We start from the raw sequence: 24,759 nt of genomic DNA on the forward strand, positions 1-24,759 counted from the left end.
GGACCAGTATGAACTTAACCCTGATATGTGACAAGCCCCTGAATTTGACAAGAAAGGGAAGTTTACAGGGCAGCCCTCCAGAGGTTCTGGACAGGCACGCTGATTCCCAGCCCATAGTGCTTTATTAGGAGTTGCTGGATTACCAAAAGAAGCTTGTCATAGGGTGGCCTCATCTATAAGGAAGTTCTATCCATAACATGGTTCTTAAAGGCACAGCTCTAAAGGAGGGAGAGGAGTTCTGCCATAATTTCTAAGCCCATGAGACAAAGAAAAACTTAGGGCTAGGAATGTACTTGTTTTTGCTTCCAAACAAGCTGGTCACCCCAGGCGTATGACCAACAACTGTCAACGGTACTGACTCAACCTTGCAAGGTTCTGGGGAGAGCCCCAAATCCATGTTTGTCTTTAATGAGCAGTCTTTTAGGGAAGCAGTTATCCACTCATGCAGTCAATACACATACCCTGTGCATCCACCACATGACAAGCATGGGGCTAGGCCTGGGGACCCAGAGGTGACACAGCTATTGGTTCCACAGTCTTAAGGGCTATGAAGTCAAAGTCCTGGGTCCAAGAGTCCACTTAACAGGAGGTTCTATCCTAGCCTAGGAGCTCATGTTATGTTTCCCTGAGAAAGTGACATTCAGGATGCAGAACTCCTCCTCACCAGCCATTACAGTCCAAACATGACTTCTAGCAGCTGTCTTCCCAAGCCATTGCCCTCACTAATATAATGTTATCAAATTCCTAATGCAGGTACTCTAAAGCAAATGTACTGTTACCAGCACGCCACCGGGCACATTTTTCAGAAGGAAAACAGCTGCTCACTGAATCTGTCATTTCTCTTCTCAGTGCCACGCACACGGAGTAAGAGTCTGCTAAGGGCTGTTTTCCTTCATTTTCTTCAAGCACGCTCAAGATACAGCACCAGGCACCTCAGTCCAACCCAGTAGGCCAGCCACACACAGTCCTCGAGGAGCTTCCTGGATTACAGGACAAAGCCCTGACAACTAGGGCCTGTGCCTCAGGATCTTAAGGTACAGATGTCAAAGCTTCTCACTCACTAGTCTAGTTTTCGCATCTTACAGAGCAGGAAGGAAAATGCAGTCAAGAGAAGTTAAGCAGGGTCTAAAGTCACACGGCTAGTTAGCTGTAGAACCACAGCTTGGTTCCTTTCTCAGCTGATTTCCTTATCCAAAAAAACAAGGATACCACCATCTACTTCATGGGCTGTGAGGCCCGACTAAGGCAACACATAATGCAGCAGCACTAGGAATGTGGCAGGTTTTCAATGAATGGTGACAGTCTCCAAAATTTTATCTCCTAGATCTCCAAGACCACACCCATTCCCTCTCCCATGGTCTCATTTTGCTGAATTTCCACTGAGGAGAGGAAAATGATCAGCAGTAGGCTTAACATGTTCACAGCTGGCATTTGGTTAGAATCTGGTTTGAGGTGCACTGAACCCTCTACATGTTCTCAGATCTCCAGTCCATAGTTCTTCCCCTGCCAGACTTTCTGCTGTCTCTGGAGAGCTGATTTCATCAAAGAAGGTATCACTGGAGGTGACTACTGAAGCCATGTCATATCACCTTCCCTTTAGCCGCTCCAAGTTCATAGAGACAAAGTCAAGTTAATATGAGAAGTGATAGACAGGAACTCTCAAACTTTTATCTAGGAGGGTAAGGAAAGCAAAAGATCCTGCAGATACCTATGCTGTTCTACTAATCACTGATGAAAAAAAATCAAACCATGGGACAGATGTTAAATTCTGACAAGACAACCAAATTAGCCAGCCAATCAGCCCAGGTCCTCTTGCTTCGCACACACCACCTCCTCATCCCCCTCTTAGCCCCCTCCCCATACTTCAGAATAACCACCCAACCATATAAATTCCCTGGCGCAAGTATCTGTTAGCCTCCAGCAGAACCATCAAAGCTCATAAATTCAGGGCCTTCCAGATTGCACTGTGGCTACTTATTGAGGGGAGGGGCACAGCAGGCCGGTAGACAATAGCAGGAAGAGACCGGCCTAGCAGTAACTACTCTGCTTATAGCATCGCAATTCATGGCATTTTGCTGGGAGTATGCACCATCAGGGAGGAGAAACATAAAAAGGGGAACCTGGGCTGTAAATAGTTTATTTCGGCAATTCCTGATGTTGGCTGAATCACACTTTAATACAGAAATACATGAAAGCACTACTCCGGAGGTGACATGTGTTGCCACCTCATTACTCTTTTCAAAAGGGTCTTCCATCAGAGAGACACCTCACTACAAATTATAGGGAAGAAAACAAAACCTTCACGCACAGACTTATTAACAGGCCAGAAGGGAATGGAACCGTTAGGATTCAAGCAAGCAGAGACCCAGTGCAACAAAGGCCACGAGTGATCAGGGGTCTCTGGGTTGTTTTTCCATGCATAGAAAATAAGCAGATAAAAAAGAAAAAGGTAACACACTTCCACCTAAGTGTCGACTCCTCAGTTGCACGACAGAGTTTTTCAAAGTAGCTCTCATTTCCCCCCATTTCTCCTAATGCATCTAAATTAGGCTGACTTCTCCAGTGAACCCTACCTTCATGCTCCTTCTCAGTGGTCCCCACTTTCTTGATCTTCCTGGGAGATTTCATAAAAAGGGGAAAGATGGTTCGTAAGCCAAGAATGTCAACGAACTTATGGCAATTGTCTGTGCCCTCGGGTCCAATCATGGCATGGTCCAGCACTTTCAGGGCACTGCTCCGGGAGATCTTCTTTTCTCTGGGAACAAAAGAGGTTTTATATAAGGTAATTCATGAGTATGTTCTAGTCTTTAAAAAAAAAAAAAGGGTATTTACTGCAATACTCATTACAATGGAAAAAAGAAAAATACAAACAACTTCAATGTCTACCGGTAAAAAAAAGTATTACATTATAATATCTACATGGAATATTACACACTTGTTAACAATTAGGAGAGTACGTGGTAGAATGAACACGTTCTTATGGTCAGAATGATAAGCACAAAGGATAATATTCAAAATTCTGTATGAAGCATTACCTCAATTATGTAAAAAATATATGCACTAAAAGAGACTAGAAAGAAATAGATCAAAATACAGGTTATTTCAAGGCAGTACGATTATGGATCACCTAGTCTTCCTTTTTCCTCCTTCTTAACAGCTTTATCAAGATATAATTCACATACCATACAATTCAGCCATTTGAAACATACAATTCAATGGATTTTAGAACATTCACAGATATGTGCCACCAGCACCACTGTCAATTACAGGACATTTTCATCACCCTGACAAGAGATCCTCTACCCTTCAGCTATCATCCCTCTACCATCCCATTCCATCCTAGCCCAAAACAATCACTGATCTACTTTCTGTCTCTATGGATTTGCCTACTCTGGACATTTCAAGTAAATGGTATCATACAAAATATAGTCTTTTGTGACTCATTTCTTAGTATAATGTTTTCAAGGTTCATCCATTTTGCAACATGTATCAGTAGTTCATTCTTTTCTACGCTTGAATAACAGTCCATTGTATGGAAATGTCACCACTTATCTATCCATTCATCCACAGATGGACATTTGGGGTGTTTTTACCTTTTGGCTATTATGAGTAATGCTGCTATAAACATTCATGTACACATTTTTGTGTGGCCATACGTTTTCATTTCTCTTGGGTATATGTACACCTAGGAGTGAAACTGCTAGGGAATATGGTACTCTATGTTTAAATCTTTTGAGGAACCATCAGACTTTTCCAAAGTGGGGCTGCACCATTCAAAATTCCCATTAGCAGCACATAAGCGTTCTGATTTCTCCACATCCTTACCAACACTTATCATCTGACTTATTGGTTCTTGCCTCCCCACTGGGTATGAAATGGTATTTCACCCTGGTTTTGATTTGCATTTCCCTAACAACTAATGATGTCAAGCATCTTTTCATGTACTTATTGGCCATTTGTATATCCTCTTTGGAGAAATGTCTACTCAGATACTTCATCCATTTTTAAATCAGTTTAACTATCTTTATTATTGAGTTATAAGAGTTCTTTATTCTGGATACAAGTCCCTTAACAGATAAATGATGTGCAAATACTTTCTTCCATTCTAGGCGGTATCGTTTCACTTTCTTGACAGCACCCTTTGAAGCACAAAAACTTATCTATTTTTTTCTTCTGCTATTTGTGCTTTTGGTGTCATAGCTAAGAAACCACTGCCAGGGAATTCCCTGGTGGTCTAGTGTTTTGAACTTGGAGCTTTCACTGTGCCAGGGTTCAATCCCTGGTTGGGGAACTAAGATCCCACAAGTCACGCTTCACAGCATCCCCCACTCCCAACCAAAAAAGGAAATCATTAACAAACCCAATGTCATGAAGATTTACATGTGTTTTCTTCTAAGAGTTTACTAGTTTTAGTTCTTACATTTAGATCTTTAATTTATTTTGAGTTGATTTTTGTATGTACTATTAAAGTTTTCATGATGACAAAGCATGTTATCCTGGGTCAGAATAGCCAGCCAGGATTGAGTCCCCATGAGTGCAGGAAAGAAGAGTAGATAAAAAGCTTGCTGCCAGTGCGCTTTGGTGCTGGATCATCCCGGTATACTTGAGACTGTTCCATTTTTAGCACTAAAAAGAAAGTACAACATCCTGGGAAACCCCTCATCCTGGGCAAACCGAGACAGCTGGCCATTCTACTTGGTGCCAACCTCAACAGATCCAGGATATAGTGTGAATATTCCTACCTTTATTCTCCTTGCTATGGGACTAACCAAAACAATCCACAGATACTCACAAATGACATTCAACCCAACTACTGAGTTTAAAAGAAAAAACCAAGGCTACTAAGCACTTGCCTCCATGCAGCGGGCACTACACTAGCTGCTAGAAATTATAAGCTCCCTGTCTTTAATCAATTTAAGAACACATAAATAAAAATAATTTCAAAAACACGAAGCAATGGAAATTAAGTCCAAGTTGGTGAGAAGCAGAGATAATTAACTTTATGCAGGAGAAATCAGTGAAGGTGTCAAATGAAAGGTGAAGTCTGAACTGAATCTGAAGTATGAGTATTTGCCAGGCAGAGAAGGGAAGGCCATGACATTGATGGTAGTGGTGGGTAAATGACACGTGCAAAGGTACAGGAGGTCTGTAAGAACACACCACCTGTGGGAACTGGAAGTAGCTCTGGATGACCAGGGGTAGAAGATGACTGAGGGGAGGTGGGCAGAAACAGGTCATGACAGGCCCTAGATGCGCTGCCAGAGAACCTGGGTTCCCTGCTGTTGACGTTGAGAAGCCATGAAATGTTTAAGAAGAGGAGGACACTACATAGATAGATTTTAGAAAGCTTAACCTGGCAGTAGTGTGATTAAGAGACTGGAGTGACAGAGCTTGGGGTCAGGAAACATATTTAAGAGAGTGTGACAAGAGTGTAAGTGAAAACGACAGAGTTCTGATTACTGCAGTGGTATGAAAAAGGCATATTTGTGAGACATGAAATCTTAAATATCAGAAGAAGGGTAAATAAATTTCTAAATTCAACAGGAAGGGGTTTTTTTTTGCACCAAGATGAAATTTTAAAAGGTAACTAGACAAATAATATATTTGTTTTCACTGTAGCTAGACTTTAGCATCCTACGCTACAAACTCAAATTTACAAAGGCTATGACTAGGGCAGATAACCATGTGAGCAGAAATTAGGAAACTGAAATACAACATCCTTACTGTTTAGTCACTCAGAAAAAGTCCTCTTGAAATGAATGACGGTCATGTAACAGGGCACCTTCTGTTAGCATGCAGCATACATTCAAACCATTTCACATATAACAGAATTGTTTGAAATGCTAAAGGTAAAGGATGCTGGTTTAGCCAAGTATCTCTCTCTTTTTTCCCTGCCTAAGCAAATACAACAAACAAAAGACTTTAAAAGTAAAACTCTTCTTCAGGTAGGCAGTGTAAGACACGCTTAAAGGGGGCAGTAATTGCATATCGATCACCATTTAGGCAAGCTGCATGGAGGTGAACTTCGGAATATTCATTGGGCTCAAGTTCAGGCTTTTAGCAATCAATAGCTGTTTGGCCTGACTTTCTTGGGTTGACTTTATTTGAAATATTTATTCTACTTGAGGACAAGTAGTTTATCTTAGTCTTGGCTGGGTTCATCAGGTTGTCGATCATGCCAGGACCAATGTGAACACTGGCCCCTATAAAATGGGTGGTTGTGGGAAACGACTGAGAGGCATCTACTGCTCCCGCTTCGGCCAAGGTGAACCTTCTGACGAGGAGGAAGGGTGAGGAGAGGGAAGCTTCCGTTGTTGATTTACTCAGCTTATTCTTATTACACAGAAATACTTTTGTAATGAACATGCATTTTGAGCACTTTTTTTTTTGTTCTTTCATCAAATATTTATGAGGTACCTAACAGGTGCCAGATATTAAGTTGAGGATGTAGAGGGGGGCAGAGCTCATGCTTCTGAGGAGCTCAGTTCACAGAGGAGACAGATGTGCAGACAACCGTACACTGAGAAGAGCCAAGTACTACAGTGGAGGTGTATACAAAGCATCAATAGAACATGAATGCAGGAAGGTGGGCTGACTATGAGTCAGGGAGGCCTCACAAAGAAGGTGGTGCCTGAACGAAGCTTCGCTGGATGTCTTTCCCAGGCAGGCCAAAAAGATAAGGGTATTTCAAGCAGAAGGAAACAACAGCACATGCAAAGGCATGAGTAAGCGTGGAACATTCAGGGAAGTGGGGCATGGTTCTGCTAGAACATAAAGAGCAAGAGGGGCAGCAGCAAAAAATGAAGCCTGCTGATTTTGTGTATTAGGAAGATCACTCTTGCCACAGTGGGTTGCACAGTATGTGGGGAGGAGAGAGGAAGAAGCAGAAGAGAGGAAATACATTAGAGGCAGAGACACTGGTAAAAAAAAAGGCAAAGTAACAGTAGACTATGAGTGAAAACAGCTGAGTTCAGATTGAACCTGAGGTGCCTATGAGACATGGCAGTGATGTCCAGCTTAGATTTTAGGGTCTAAAGTCCAGGAATGAGATTAAAAATAGAGGGAAATGTGTAAGAATGATTAAATCTATGGTTATAACTGAATCAATGATGTGAAGACTATCCTGAGAGGATGAAGAAAATATGCAGAAAAGAAGGATTAAACGCTGGGGGAAACTTATTTGAAGGACAAGTAAAAGAGGTAAAGTCCACTATCTCCCTGGCCAAAAGAGACTGAGGAATTAAGCGGGGGAAAAGTGACAGCCATTCTTTAAAAGATGCTGTGAACTTATTCTGATAAAAAAAACTTGGATAATGCCATATGAGATCATTTTTGTTTTGTCTGCTTTACAATGTACTTGATTAAGTTCATTTCCCTTTAGCTCCCAAAATATACTATCACTTTTCGGGAGCCAGGATTTCTATGAATTAGGCAGTAAGATCAATATGACTAAGTTCATAGCTGCTCTCAAACTACAGAGCCAAAGAACACTGGTGCCATGGCAGATGCTAAGAGATATTCCACCGCTAAAAGAGAATAATGGCGGTCTTCTATACTGCTTGATATATCTTTTAAATTCCTATTTCCATCCATTTTTTATAAACTACTGGTACCAACCATTACTTGACTGCTTGTGCCAGAAAATGAAACAAATATGTAGAAAACAGAGGTAAGATTTTAGTTTCTAGCACTACAGTGGGCTAGATATGCAGAGAAACCACTCACAGCATGGCTGAGCAGACAGTGAAGTAAGATAAACAATCAGTGACCAAAAAACCAAGACTTTAGAGAGCACAGGCTGGCAGGTGGACAAACTCTATGTAAAGGACCAGACAGAAAATATTTTAGGTTTCGTGGGCCATATATGGTCTCTGTGGCGTGTGTGTGTGTGTGTGTGTGTGTGTGTGTGTGTATGTGTGTTAAAATATTTATAATGCTTTTAAGGTATAAAAACCTTTCTTAGATTCTTAGCTTACTGGCCATAGAAAAACAGGACTCAGCCAGATTTGCTCCACAGGCGTTTAGTTGCCAACCCATAATAAAAAGGACCAACAAAGCCCAATCTTTAAAAAGACCAGTAAAATTGACAAATCTCTAGCAAGAGTGATCAAGAAAAAAAGAAAAGGCACAAATAAATAATAATGGTAATCAATAGAAAGGGAGAAAACTACAGATATAGCAGACTTAAGAACAACAGAACACAGGAATAATTTTATGCCATAAACTTGGAAAACAGGTGAGACGGACAAATTCCTAGGAAAACATATATTTTCCCCACTCGAGAGAAACAAAAAAAAATCTGAATGGAGGGCTAGTTAAAAATCTTCCGCAAATAAAACTCAAGGTCCAGAACGCATCACTATCAAGATATACTAAGCATTCGAGAGTGAAATAATTCTAATTTTAATTAAGCTCATATAGGAAACAGAAAAATAAGGAACATTATTCAACTCATTTAATAAAGCTAAAATAAACAAACAATAAACAACCTCTGATACCAAAAATGTATCAGATGGGAGGGACTCATCCCAGGAATGCAAGGTTAGTTCAATATCAGAAAATTCATTAATGCAATTTTTACTACATTAATATTAAAAGACCATCTCAATAAATGTAGGAAAAGCATTTGATAAAATTGATCAATTATGTGAAATCTGTAACAATTAGAGAAATTTCCTTAATCTGATAAATGCTCTCTCCAAAAACTTAGAGCAAATATTATACTCAATGGTAAAATGCATTCCCTTTAACACCAGGAACAAGACAAGTCTGCCCTTTATCACTGCTCATACTCAATACTACACTAGGGGTCATGGCTAGTAAAATTTAAACACACACACACAAACTAACAAATCACTAAAATGAAATATGGGAGAAAATAATCTTGTTCCCGACTATTAACTACTACTCTCTAAAAGAAGCTTGAAACTAAAAGTTTCAGTGGTTTGAAACTAAAAGTTTAGCTAACTCTCCGGAAAAAAAGTGCTGATTTGTTGTGTCTGCCAATTTACATGGTGTAAATACTCCTGTCATAGTTGATTTCAAGTTACCAACATGATGTCACTAAACGCAGTACTGGATAGAGATGTGTACAATCAGCTCTCATGAGCCTATGTGAGCTAGCTCTAACACATCACTGCTTATACATCCTCCTCCCACCACAGACATCAGGTTTGGCCATGTGACTTTTCATGTCCAATTAAATGTAAGTGTAAGTAACATACGTGTCTTTAGAGAAGTTTTAAGATTTATTGCATCATCCAGTCTTTTTCCTCTGCCACAAGAGACACATTCCATTAAACACTGCTCCTTCAGCCTGAATCCCAAAATAAAGATGTGAAGCAGAGCTTCAGATGGCCAGTGATGGATGTACCAGTAATGAAAAATAAACATCTGTCATTGAGAGTCCTTGAGATTTGGGGGTTGTTATTGCAACAAAACCTGACTAACACATGACACAGCAAAGTTGTTAATAAAAGAGCAATACACAAAAGTTAACTGCATTACTATCCACTATCAATAAATGGTAAGAAAACATAGTTTAGAATGTATTTGTTTAAAGTATATCATATACTGTTGGACTTCCACTTTGGGTCAAGATGGATTAATAGGGACTGGATTTATATCCCTTCTCATGCCCAAAACAAACAAATGAAAGAAAAAAATGTGCAAAACAATGGTTTTCAGATATTTGACATCAGGTAGCATACGACAGTAATCCTTGAGAGAGGGAAACACATGCAATGAGCCCAAATGGCTGGTAGGAGAGAGTTTCTAGGCCTCAGGGCAGGGAGCAGACACAGTGGGGAGTCTGGGGAGACCACAGTGGCTGGAGTTCACAGAGCAGGGTAACAGAAACAACAGCTGCACAGAGATTTGCAGAGGGTCCTCTTTGAGTCTTCAGTTGTGTATTGATTAGAACATGCATGTGCGGAAACTAACCAAAGCTGTAGAAAGGAACCACCTGAAAGAAGAAGGGGGAAGCAACCCCCAGAGTTCACCAAAGGCCAGGGATAGTTTGTGTTCCCACCAGTTGCAGTGGAAAAACTTGGTGAATTCCCAGTGCAGCAGGTAGAGTACTCAGGACAGTACTGCTTTCATAATGAGTTAAATTTGCCATAGACAAAATGCTAGTCTGGTCCCACCTAACAGTAAGCTTAAAAGTAAGTCTCAAAAGGAACAAACTATTTCCAAGTAATTTAACTACAACCTAGCACAAAGTTCAAGAATATTTACTAACACAACATTGTAAATCAACTATACTCCAATAAAATAAAATAAAAATAAAAATAAAGCACACACACACATACACCCACACAAAAGAATATTTATGAGTATACCAAAAAAGAAAAAAAATCCAAGTTAAATTCACAAAATCTGAATTTCAGTTAAAACAATTAACAAGCATTCAGACATTTAAAAAGGCAGGAAAATATTAACCATAAAGAGAAGAAAATCATTAGTAAAAATAGTAGAAATGACAGAATTAAAAGACAAGGACATTAAAACAGTTATATAGCTACATATGATATGTTCAAGAAGGTAGAGAAAAGCTTAGGCGTGTTAAATAGAAACAGGGAAGATATAGAAAAGACCGAAACTGAACATCTAGAGAAGAAAACTACAATGTCTGATGAAAAATACACTGGATGAGATTAACTGCAGATTATACACTATAGAAGAAGAGTAAGCTCAAATACATAACATTAGAAACTATCTAAAAGAAAACAGAAAGAAAAAAAGACTGAAAAAATGAACACATTGGGACTTCCCTGGTGATGCAGTGGTTAAGACTCCACGTTCCTATTGCAGGGGGCCTGGGTTCAATTCCTGGCCAGTGAACTAGATCCCACATACATGCCGCAACTAAGAGTTCTCATGCCACAACTAAGGAGTCCGTCTGCCACAACTAAGGCCTGGTGTAAATAAATAAATATTAAAAAAAAAAATCAATAGATCACCAGTGAGCTGCACCTGGACAATTTCAAACAGCCTAATATACAGCTGAACCTTGAACAACATGGGGGTTGGGGCACCAACCCTGTGCACAGTCAAAAATCTGAGTATCTTATGGTTGGCCCTGCATAACTGTGGTTCCTCCATATACACAGTTCCTCTGTATCCACAGATTCAACCAACAGCAGAATATGTAGCATTGTAGTATTTACTATCGAAAAAAATCCGTGTATACGTGGATCCATGCAGTTCAAACCTGTGTTGAACTGTACATGTGTTCAAACTGTGTTCAAACTGTACATGTAACTGGAGTTCCTGGAAGGAGGATGGGGCAAAAAAAATATTGGAAAGTATGATGATCGAAAATTTTCCATATTTGATGAAAACTATAAAGTCACAGATCCAAGAAGCTCAACGAACCCCAAATACAAGAGACACGAAGAAAACTATACCAAGGGACATCATAAATTATTCAAAATCAATGATAAAGAGAAAATCCTAAAAACACCCATAAAAAACAGACACATTACATACAGAAGAACATATGAGAATGAAAGCAGGCCTCTCACTGCAAACTAAACAATCCAAAAGACAGTGGAGCAACATTCACAGTATTGAAAGAAAAAAAAAACACCCTCTTAACCTAGAATGCTATACCTGATGAAAATATCATTCAAAGGTGAAGGCAAGTAATTTTTCAGACATACACAAGTTGGCAGAAATCATCACCAACAGACTAGCACTACAAGAGATGCTGAAGGAAATTATTTGGGAAGAAAAAAACTGATACCAGATGGAAATCTGGATCCACACAAAGAAATGAAGAGCACTGGCAACGGCAAATATGTGGGTAAATATAAAAGACTTTTTTCTCACTTAAAAAAAATCTCTCTAAAAGATAATTGACCACTTAAACAAAAAGAACAACAGTATATAATGGGATTTATAACATATGTAGAAGTAAAACATGTGACAAGAGGAGCACAAGAAGCAGGAGGGAGAAATGGAAGCTTACTGTTGTAAGGTTCTTACACTACAGCTGAAATGATATAACACTACTTGAAGACAGGCTGCGATAAAAGATGTACCATATAAACCTTAAGACGACCACTAAAAAGGCAAAGAGGAAGAGCTAATAAGCCACCTAAGAAAATAATATGGAATAATAAAAAATACCATTAATCTAAAGGAAGGCAGAAAAAGGAAAAATGGGAACCAGAAAAAGAGATGGGAAAAATAAAAACAACCCACAAGAGGGTAGATTTAAACCTAACTATAAACCACCATATCAACCATCCCATTAAAAGATATACTAACACTAATCAAGAGAAAGCTGTGGTGGCTATATTAATATCAAAGTAAATGTCCACCCAAAGATTTGTACGTGAATATTAATAGCAGCTTTGTTCTTAAAAGCAAAAAACTGAAAATCTAAATGTCCATCAACAAGTGAATAAACAAACTGTGATATATTCATAAAATGGAATACTATCCAGCAAAGAAAAAGGGACAAACTATTGATACACGTGGCAGAATCTCAAAATAACGATAGTGAGTTAAACAGGCCAGACCAAAAAAAGAGCACATACTATGATTCTATTCACATAAAATTCTAGAAAATGCAAACTAACTTACAACGGACAGAAAGCAAATCAACAGTTGTCTGAAAACACTGAAATAGGGAAGAGGGGTTACAGATTACCAAGTGGCACAAGGAAATATTTGGTTATGATAAGTATGTTTGTTATCATGCTTGTGGTGATGGTGGGATGAATCTAAGCTGATGGAAGGACTCACAGATAGGTCCTACACCGTTTCCTGCCAGGTAATCTTGCTTCAATTTAATCTGCCTTCTTTGCCACAGCACGTTCCCATTTATGAAGAGGTAACACCAGCCCGGAGGGCTGTTGGAAGTGTTACTTTGCACTTTTGAAGCTTCTTTCTGATTCCTAGAGAACAGGTGCAGACTACTATTACTCATCTAAGAGAGAACAGCAGTATTCAGTGACTGGGGAAAGGGATGCTTGTTAGACAAACAACAAGCAAGATCTGTGTGTGCAACCTGGAGCACAAACTGGACACAGTCCCATTAGGAAGCATAGTTGACTTCTAAAAGATCTATATTATTATTTTGCTTTTGCAGTTGAATCTGGAGACTGACGGTCAGAAGAAAAGGTTCTAGCTCTTAAAGCCACAACCACCACCACCACCACCACCACCACAGCAACTACAAAACCTTGTAAAGGATCACAAGAATAAAACTGCAATAGAGTTTGCATCTTTACATGTTCATTAGGAACAAAACCAATAAAGAACAAAACCAAGGGAATAAAATTTCAAGGTTAAAAACACTTCCCCACGCTGGCCTACCTACCCATATGCTTTGGTACAAACTCACAGCCCAGAATTGGGCCTGCAAAGACTTACTTTACAAATGGTATACCACCACCATTTTATGTGTTTCCTTTGTCAGAGACCACTTTCTTTAGATTAGGGAAAGTCTTACTTAAAAAAAAAATCTCAGAGGAAAAAAAAAATGATGGTTCCCGAAATGGATGCATCTGTGTACCCTTCTCTCCCCCTACCCCCAACTTTTTTTTTTTTTCACCTATACAGTTAATAACCAGGATGGGTTCACTGTATTTCTGCTACACAACCCCAAGCTGCAATTGTACGCGTCCCTTGGGATCTCGGTGGTCTCTTCTTTTTCTAACTGGAACAGGGTTTTACAACAGAAGTAATAAGCTTCATGTCAAGGAAACTGACAATGTAATTCTTCTGTCTCCCACTGGCTTTGTTGTTTCTTAAAGAACACTGAACCATTTGATACAAGGACATACTGTTAAAAAGTGCTTTGTGGAGGCAAGAAGCAAACATCTGAAGTAAAATCTGTAATTAAACCCAGTATATTAAAATCTTCCATTTGTAGCAACATCTTACCAAAGACAGAGATCTGTAACCAAGCACCTAGAAATGGCAAACCAGTCTCCATCCAGGGGCAATGAGGGCATTTTTACAGCTCCACCTTCATTTCCAGCTAAATTCTAAAATGGCCATAACCCCATAGGTATAATTTACTTATTTCAGTGAATTGGACCCTCTAAATCTCATCACTTTGCTAAATTGCACAATAAACTGCAACTCTCCTAATTTTTTTTTTCTCTCGACTATCTCTGATTACCAAAATATCACTTGGTTCATGTTCATATCTTAACTCTCCTGCTGCTAACCAAAGACCCTCCACATATCCTCTCTGTACCCTAACTCTTGACTACCAAACCAAAAGAATGAGGCCAAGATGCCTGACACACAGGGACTCTGGCTCTCTCTTCCTCTCAGTACACAGCTCTCCACTGCCCAAGAGGCTTTGTGGGTCCCACCCTCACCCCATCTTTTCTCTTTCCTTATCAAAACACTACAGCCAAATGAGAATATTTTTTTTTCCAAGTTTCTATACTCTAGGATGGCTACCTGCTGCTTTTTTCACAGCATGAGTTCTATTTTTAAATATCACCTCAGCAATCTTTTCTTCTTTTTCAAAATGTCTTCATCTATCCTTTGGCAGGGAGAGAAAACAAACAAACAAAAAAAATAGCCTTTTTTCCCTTATTGATTCTGTCAAGCACTGTGAAATCCAGACATTCTTAACACAGGAATGGAAAAAAGTCACCTGACAACTAAACTAACACTAGGGTGGAAGGGTAAATCAGAGGGGAAAGGCTTATGAGGTAAGGGCCAAGAGGTACGAGACCTCCAGTCCCCAGAAACAAAAGCTGAAACTCAACCTCAAATCTACATGAAGGACTTCTTTGAAACTTGAGTAGAAAGGTTATAAGAAATGAATACCTAAACTATAACCCTGAAACACCCAAGAGGATGATGGAAGAAGAGAGTTGAGACGGTCAAGTACTCCAAAAGGGGATAAACTGAAGTGTGGACACTTGTGTTGGCTTCTGCTCTGAAACCCAGCATGGGCACAGGCCAAACAGGGCAGTGAGCCCAGGACTACAGCTGATGCCTGGTTTCCCTGGAGCCTTGAAGATCAGGTTCACAACCACCTTGCAGACTGTTTTATGTTCTTCACACACTAAAAAATGTCACATGGGAAAATAGGACTAAATATCTTTTGGCAGGAGATTGCATTCTCAGCTACATGGCTTTTAGTAAGTCACTCCTCATTTTTTGGGTCTATCTTTGGGGTCTGCCAGCAACTCGATGATCCAGTGATTCTAAATAGCGAAAATATTTCTCAGATTTTTCTTATTCATTTAGAAAATATTTACTGGGAGCCTAATGTGTACTGTTGCTAGATTCTGGGGATATAAAGAGGAAAACCTGGTCTCTGCTCTCAAGAGTGTTATAGTACAGTCAGAGACAAACAGATGCCCACCACACAGGGTGGTAGGTGCTCCCACAGAGGTATGCAAGGGATGCCAGCACCTAACCTCTAAAATCTAGGGGGGGTGGGGGGTGTAAGGACAGGGCTAGGAAAAAATGACATAGGGGCAGAGGCTCCTTAAAGAAGTTTAGCCTAAACATCAAGTGTGAGTCATCCAGAGAAAATAAAGATATATGTTAAGGAATCTAAAATAGTTTGGTTTAGAGAGTAGAATGTAAATGAGTGGAATAAGACGACAGGGCCACAGGAGAATCAGGCAGAGGCCAGATCCTGAAGAGACTTGGTAGCATTTCAAATGTTCATAAACAAATAAATAAAGCTTTGTTTTTTAAAAAGTAAATTTCACTAATAGAAAAGAAAAATAATACTTTCCATATTTTCACAGAAGGAAAATGACGAAAGAACTAAAAGACAAAACACAATAAAACCATCAAGGAAACCATCAGAACAAAATAAACAGAAGAAAAGGGACAAACACAATATTCATTGCAATAGAAACAAGTACATTAAATTCATCTACTTAAAAACAAACTCTCACATTGGACTGAAAAACCAAAAAACAGCTATATGCTCTTAACAAGAGTCACATATGATATAAAATGACAAAAAGTTAAAGATAAAATGATAGGAAGGGATACAATAAATACAAAATTATAAAAGAATTCCAAGATAAATTCATTACATGCAACAAAGAGGGCTATTTAATATCGACAAAATATACAATTCAAGATTAAAATAAAAGGAATTAGCATTTACTTGCTGAATAAGCAATTTAGAATATAACAAGCAAAAACTTCAAGAAGAAATATGAAAAAAACCCCAGAGTTACCGTGAGAGACTAATACTACTTTCAGAATTTGACAGATTAGTTTTTTAAAAAACGGATACAGAAGAGCTAAAATATACTTAAAGAACTGATTTAGGAGATACGTACTGTACTTTATACTCTAGGAGCACAAATTCTAAATGTCCATGGAATATACACAAAAAGTAGCCATCTACAAGGCCACAAATAAAGTCTTAAATTCAGAAAAGCAGATACTTTTCAGCCTATATTTTCTATTAATGTAATATGAAAATAAGACAACCATCTGAAAATATGTGAAGTGAAGCAATTTTAAGATGAAAATTTTAACCTTAAATGTTTTTATTTTTAAATAAGAGAACTATTTTTAAAAGCATTAACCATTCAACTCAGAAATTTAGGAAAGGGCAACACAGTAAATGGAAAGAAAGAAGAAAAAAGGAATTAAAGACAAAAAAAAAAAAAAAAAATTCCCAAGAAGGCAAAAAGTTACACAAATAAACAAAATACCAAACCAAAAGCAAAAACAATCTCAATCATTTCTAACAAATCTGACTGAGGAAGACAGCAGGTAAAATTAAATAGATAACATTAAGAATTATAAAAGAGACATAAAGAGCTGAAAATGAAAAAGATGAAATGAAATGGAAGATATAGAAAAGAATTATACAAATATAAGGACAACTTATAAACTCAAAAGCCTATGAAATTGAAAATTTCTAGGCAAATATAAAATATCAAATTGTCTTTAAAAATCAGAGCACTGATGAAAGAAATCAAAGACCTAAATAAATGAAGAAATACACCATGTTCATAGATTGGAAGACATTATTACAAAGATGTCTACCCTTCCCCAAAGAACCTATAGATTCAATACAATGCCAATCAAAACCTCAGCAGAGTTCTTCTAGAAATTGACAGGCTGATTCTAAAATTTATATAGAAGGACAAGGAAACTAAAGAACTAGAACAGTTAAAACAATCTTTAAAAAGGATTCATACCACATAATTTCAAGACTTAACCGTAAAGTCAAAATAGGGTTATGTTGGCAAAAAGATAGATACACAGATCAATGGAGCAAACAGAAAGCACAGAAATAGACCACACACATAAGATAATTGATTTCTGACAAAGGCATAAAGGCAATTAAATGGAATGTAGACAGTCTTTGCAATAAATGGTGCCACAACTGAACATCTATATGCAAAAATAGTAAATAAAACCAAGTACCTCAATTCATACCTAACACTATATATAAAAATTAATTCAAAATGGATCATGGACCTGTAAATACCTAAAACTGAAAAGTTCTAAAAGAAAATATGAAAGAAACACTTTGAGACCTTGGGTTAGGCAGTTTATATACCATACCAAAAAATATTTTTTACAAATTAGACTTTATCAAAGTAAAACTTTTGCTTTTAAAAGATACTACTAAAAAATGAAAAGGCAAGCCACAGACTAGGGAAAAAAATATTTCCAAAACATATATCTGACAAAGGCTTCTATCTAGAATAAAGAACACTCAAAACTCAATAAGAGCTTAAAAACAACAACAACAACAACAACAACAACAAAAACCTCAATAAGACAACCCAAATTAAATTTAGGCCAAAAGGTATGAACAAAGGTTTGACTTTAACAAAAGATGTAAGAAAGGTCAATGTGAACATGAAAAGATGCTCAACAACCTTAGTCATCAGTTATATGCAAATTAAAGCTACAATACACACTCAGTCAAATGGCTAAAACTAAAATCTGACAATACCAAGTATTAAAGAGGATACAGAGCAATTGGAATTCTCAAGCCTTGCTGGTAAGGATATAAAATGATACAATCATTTTGGACAACAGCTTGGTAGCTTCTAACAGTAAATTTATATTTACTATAAGACTCAGGCATTTTGCTCCCAGGTATTTACCCAAGAGAAATGAAAACATATGTTTATCCAAAGACTTTTAAGCAGCTTTATTCATGAGAGCAAAACAATGGAAACAACTCAAATGTCTAGAACAGGTGAATAAATAAACTGATATGCTGGAATGCAGAAATATAATGGACTACTACTACTAAGCATAAAAAAGAAACACACTACTGACACATGCAAAATGAATGGACCTCAAAAACAACCTGTTGGGTTAAATAAGCTAAACAAAACATATACTGTATGATTCTCTTTATATGAAATTCTAGAATGACAATGGTTGACTGGGGCCAAAGGTGGACTGGTGGGAACTGACTGCAAAAGGGATCAACGAAATTCTGGAGGGATCATTTGATAAAAATGATCTATATGTGTGAGGTGGATGGACGTAGAGTCTGTCATACAGAGTGAAGTAAGTCCGAAAGAGAAAAACAAAAACCATATGCTAACTCATATATATGGAATCTAAAAAAAAAATGGTACTGATGAACCCAGTGACAGGGCAAGAATAAAGATGCAGATGTAAAGAATAGACTTGAGGACACAGCGGTGGGGGGGGGGGGGCGGGGAGGAGATGAAGAAGGGGAAGCTGGGACGAAGTGAGAGAGCAGTATTGACATATATACACCACCAAATGTAAAATAGCTAGCTAGTGGGAAGCTGCTGCATAACACAGGGAGATCAACTTGATGATGGGTGATGACTTAGAGGGCTAGGATAGGGAGGGTGGGAGGGAGTCGTGGGAGGGAGGGGATATGGGGATATATGTATAAATACAGCTGATTCACTTTGTTGTACAGTAAAAACTGGCACAACAGTGTAAAGCAATTATATTCCAATAAAGAGATAAAAACAAAACATAAAAAAAAAAAGATCTATATGCATTGTCCACATGTTAGCCACAAGCCACATGTAATCACTGAGCATCTGAAATATAGCTAAATTTCAAATTTAAATTGAGGAGCTAAAATTAAAATTTAATTTAAATAAATTTAATTTCAAAAATTGATACTTGATTCACTTAGTGGGAAACATTTAAGTATGTTTGGCGAAACCTAAGTATAGGAATCTAACTTCAACTGTAAATTTTATGACACCTAAATACAAAAAAAGTACTTTAATGAAAATTTAGTATTGAATTCAGATGTAAATGTAAAATATACACTGGATTTTAAAGACTTAGTAAGAAAAAAAAATGTAAAATGGCTTAATATTATTGATTACATCTTGAAATGATGATTTATAATATACTGCATTAAATAAAACACATTATTTTTGTTTCTTTTAAACTTTTTACTGTGGCTACCACGAAATACAAAACTATGTATTGCCAACTGAAAATTGTCACTTGCCATCTGCCTCTACAAGGATTACGTCATTAACCACAGCCATCGCTGACCTTCTATACACTGTGAAAGGAGTTCAGGGTGATCAGGAACCAGGCACTCTGTGTGCTGGCAAGAACAGGCAGAACAGGCCTTCAGATAGATATTTTCAGAATGTTTTTTGTTGTTGTTCAAGTATAGTTGATTTACAATGTTGTTTAGTTTCATATGTACAGCAAAGTGATTCAGCTCCATTATAGATTCTTTTCCGTTATAGGTTATTACAAGATATCAACTATAGTTCCCCATGCTATACAGTAGGTCCTTGTTGTTTATTTTATATATAGTAGTGTGTATGTGTTAATCCCAAACTCCTAATTTATCCTCCCCTCAACCTTTCCCCTTTGGTAACTGTAAGTTTGTTTTCTATGTCTGTGAGTCTATTTATATTTTGTAAATAAGTTCATTTGTATCACATCATTTTTTTAGATTCTACATAGAAGTGACATCATATGACACTTGTCTTTGTCTGACTGACTTCATTTAGTATGATAATCTGTAAATCCATCCGTATTGCTACAAATGGCAATATTTTATTCTCTTTTATGGCTGAATAATATTTCATTGTGTATACATACACACACACACACACACACACACACACACACACACATATACACACCACATCTTTTTTATCCAATCATCTGTGGAAGAACATTTAAGTTGCTTGCACGTCAGGCTATTGTAAATAGTGCTGCTATGAACACTGGGATGCATGTATCTTTCAGACTAGAGTTTTCCTCTTTTCTGGATACATGCCCAGGAGTGGGACTACTGGGTCATATGGTAACTCTATTTTTAGTTTTTTAAGGAACCTCCATACTGTTCTCCACAGTGGCTGCACCAATTTACATTCCCACTAACAGTGCAGGAGGGTTCCCTTTCCTCCACACTCTCTCCAGCATTTATTATTTGTAGACTTTTTGATGCGGCCATTATGATGGTGTGAGGTGATACCTCATTTTAGTTTTGACTTGCATTTCTCTAATAATTAGCAATGTTGAACATCTTTTCATGTGCCTGTTGGCTATCTGTATGTCTTCTTTGGAAAAAATGTCTATTTAGGTCTTCTGCCCAATTTTTGATTGGGTTGTTTGTTTTTTTTGCTATTGAGCTGTACGAGCCATTTGTATATTTTGGAAATTAAGCCCTTGTCTGTCACATCGTTTCCAAATATTTTCTCCCATTCTGGAGGCTTTTTCATTTTATTTATGGTTTCCTTTGCTGTGCAAAAGCTTATACGTTTGATTAGGCCCCATTTGTTTATTTTTGCTTTTCTTTCTTTTGCCTTGGGAGACTGACCTAAGATAACATTGCTATGATTTATGTCAGAGAATGTTTTGCCTATATTCTCTTCTAGCAGTTTTATGGTGTCATGTCTTATATTTAAGTCTGTAAGCCATACTGAGTTTATTTTTGTGTATGGCGTGAGGGCAGGACAAGATGTTATGAGCCTAATTTCTTGCACCCTCTCATACCTAGAAAAGCTGTAAAATCATTAATGGAGACGTCTGCTCCTCCTGACCAGCAGCAACCCTCTACCAAAACATGTGCCTGACTGCACATACCCCCTTCACCGAAATCACTGTATAGTGACCTCCCCCTCACCTCTTCAGAGCAGTTCCTCAGAGCTATCTGAGAGGCTGTCTCCCAGGCCACTGTCCTCATTTTGCCCCAAATAAAACTCAACTCACAACTCTCATGTTGTGCATTTTTTTCAGTCGACAGTATCTTGCATCTTCACTGTGGTGAAAATAAAGGTATACACATTTGTCAAAATTAATACTGTACACTTAAAATGAGTGTTCGACTGTATATAAATTATGCTTCAATAAAGGTGATAAAAATATTAAATTGGGTAAAATATATGTATGTGTAATAATTTGTGTATATAAATGTATAAATGACTGTCTTGTTGGTGACCTTTCCTTATCAATAATCAGAAATACTAAAAAAAAATTCTGCAGACATGGAAAATTAACTGTTCCTCTTAATAGTTAACATATTAAATTATATTGCAGTTATTTAATGTCAGCCTCCATCACTAGCTATTGAGTTTCTTGAAAGCAGGAATCCTGTCTTGTTCATGTCTGTATAAACCTAGTACTTAACACAGTAAGTTAACATAGCACTTTATCAATGTTTTAAGAACTGTAGAACTGTCCCAGACAATTTATATATATAGTCTAATACCCACAAAAATCCCTGCAAATTTGGCATTGTTACTCTCATTTTGATATGGAAAAAGTGAGGGTCAGAGGACAGAAAGCTTAGAGCAACACACCAAACATCCAGAACTAGCAAGTGAAAGACCTATGTTCCAAACCCACATGTGCCTCAAACTCCAAAGCCCACTCTTCCACACTACACCATACTGCCACCTCTCCAGGTGGGCATTTCATAACTATTTGATGAATGCCTGAACCAAAATAAAGCTTAGTATTTAGGGGCAATGGAATCACAGAAACTTTCCTGAACTTCTAGTGTTATAGCTTCATGGTCTTTGAATGGGTTCCCTAGAGACAGAGAGCAACCTGGCAGCTCTTGCTAGACGGATGAATCTAATTGGGAAAAAAAAATCCTTCCCAATTAAACTTTCCACTTGGGAGTCTGAAGAAGAAAAATAACACAGAACAAAGAGCATGGGAAAGAGAGAAAAAGAAATGCTGAATCTGCTAATATAGTTAATTAATGTGAAAGAATTAATCTAACAGTTAACTTCGGCATTCAAAAATGAAAAGTTAGAAGATCCTAGAGAGGAACAGTTTCTAAGTCTTTTGGAGCTCCTTTTTAATTAGGCTCCCAGAATCTCAGCATTCCTGTTTGAATAATCCATAGTTCTGGTTATTTATTCAGCTCCCCACTGCTGCACATTTCCAAACCATATGCTTCAGGAATACATCACCTCATATTTGCACTCAAACATCCAAAGACACTGGCAGTTCAGACCTTTAAGAAGCTTAGAGAAAAGTCCCTGCAGAGTACAGTTTTAAGGTTAGAAGGCCCAGGAAGCCAAATGCATCTTCTTTACATGCTATTTGCTTGAGAGAAGGTGGGTCATTTCAACAAAAGAACAGGCAATTAGAAGGGTAAAGGAGATAAACAAAAGACCCAAGAGAGTAAAGCTAGCAAAAATCAGCTGAATAATTCCAATGCCTAAAGGCCTCTGAATAATTCCAATGCCCCCTCTGCACTTTAAAATAATTTTTTTAAAACAATTCCACAAAGGAAGATTTTTCAGTCAATCCAAGATCTGGTACACACTGGACAAACGAAGAGGTCTACTGTGCCCCTGGGCCTACACATGCCTTTAAAGGGAAGACGTTTTAGAGACATCTTGATAATCTTAAATACAAAAATGGTTTAAACGCAAAAATTTGTAGAATTTGTCATTGGAAAATTGTTTACAACAACAAAACAGTGGAAATAACCTCAATACCAATAACAAAGGAAAACTAAGTAAGTTATATTCCCTTAGAGTCCATTAATCAGTTATTGAAAACTCTCATGAAAATTATGTCACAACATGGGAAACAGCATGCTAAGTTAAAAAAAAAAAAAAACAGTATAGAAAATTACATGTGCGGTAGGCCTAAAAAGCTGTTAAAAACTAGAAAACAATACAGGATAAAAAGACTACAAGAAATATGCATCCAAAGTTGGGTTGTATTCAAGTGACAGAGCTGTTTTTTAGCTTCTTGGAGGCAGGAATCCTGTTATTCATTTCTGTATAAGCCGAGCACTTAACATGGTACCTTATCAGTGTTTTAACAGTAGTTTTGCATGTCTATATTCTAAGTTATATTTAATAGATATGTATCAAATTTATTAAAAATTTTTTTCAATGAAATAAATTAACAGAATTTTCAGTGTACACGAATATGTTTCAAGACAGCAGACTCTGCCTCAATTTCATAAAGAATAATCCCATAATGATTAGAGTCATCCAACCATGCAAACATGCTCTCACATCTCTCAATTTAAAAAACTGACCATTGATTCTACAACCCCCTCTCTGGTTACCCCTTCACCCCATTTCTCTATTCCCCTTCCAAGCCAGATTTCTCAAAAAAGTTATCAATAACAAACTATCTCCCATTTACTTCCAACTTTAGGATTCTGTGAATTATACTAGCATGATATCTACATTAAATATTTTAAGAAAGTGAAACATAAATAATAAGACACACAAGGAAAGCACTATAAAGAAAAGTTCTAGATCTGTCTTGCACATTTTCATATCTCCTATGCTAGCCACATAGCACAGGCACGATTCACTGTTGAAAATAACATATAATGAAAAATACGTATAAATGAAAAATATGAATTATATTCTGCTGTCAATAATAAAAATATGGACAAGCATAGGGCACAGACAGGTCTATGTGGGATATAAAGAAAACTGGGCCAAGTTTAGAAATTAACATAGGCTATGTTTAGAAGTTAATGACTAGATTTCCCAAAAACAACACAGTATGAGAAGGAGGAAAAAAAAAATTTCCCTTCAATGGAGTGGTCCTATTACCAAATGACATAACAATAGGGCACAAACAGACTAAAATGTACTTTTTATTCATCTAATCTAACTTTAGAAAAGACCATACACATACCTGAAGACCTTACTGTTTTATATATCTAGGAACTCAGTGGAATAAAAGATCATAGCTACATGTTCTTGAATCCAGGCTAACAGTGAGGAGTTGGGCAAAAAAAGATGGAGAGCTAGGAGATAATAGGAGATAAGAAGCATACCTCAGCATGAGATTCATCAGTTGAAGACCCTCTCCCTTCAGGAAGCGCTCACGATTGGAACTGAGCATTAGGCAGGAACAGAGTGAATCAAACAGATTCTCCATCATCTCCTGCTCCTCGGCTGTGCTAGGATTGTGTCTTTTAAACACCTGTCAAGCAAAGATATCAGAAAGCACAGAACCTTAAGAGAATGTCTTTTCATCAACCAGCACTCAACCATTTCCAAAGCCTGCCTACTCCAAAAACCCTACAACTGAGGAAACAGAAGCTTACCAAACAAAATTCTCATCAGTTTCCCTTATAGAGAAACTGGGCTTTCTGATGCATACGTATTAAATAATGGCTATCAGTTCATTCAAAAAACCAAAACCTTCAACTGACTATTGGGTCCATGATAGTTTCAAGGAGGCAGATTTAACAAAAACCAACAACACCTTTTTTACTGTGAAATATATTAACATGTAGAAAACTCTATAAAAGACATGCACAGCTAAATAAATAAGGTGAACACCCCTGAAACCACCATCCAGATCAAG

General features: G+C 37.6%; 1 protein-coding gene across 3 annotated transcripts in view; it reads right to left on the minus strand.

Annotated features, from left to right (window-relative positions):
- CTNNBL1 (catenin beta like 1) overlaps window positions 1-24,759 on the minus strand; it is a 162,026-nt gene that overhangs the window by 58,176 nt on the left and 79,091 nt on the right. For all 3 annotated transcript variants that reach the window (XM_057701571.1, XM_057701573.1, XM_057701572.1), the window contains 2 exons: window positions 24,224-24,372; window positions 2,574-2,755 (listed from right to left, as the gene is read on the minus strand). In XM_057701571.1, coding sequence (XP_057557554.1) covers window positions 2,574-2,755; window positions 24,224-24,372 — 331 coding nt within the window. The remainder of the gene's footprint in view (window positions 1-2,573; window positions 2,756-24,223; window positions 24,373-24,759) is intronic.

The sequence above is a fragment of the Hippopotamus amphibius genome, chromosome 12 (assembly GCF_030028045.1).
Source record: "Hippopotamus amphibius kiboko isolate mHipAmp2 chromosome 12, mHipAmp2.hap2, whole genome shotgun sequence".
Taxonomy (NCBI): Eukaryota; Metazoa; Chordata; class Mammalia; order Artiodactyla; family Hippopotamidae; genus Hippopotamus; species Hippopotamus amphibius.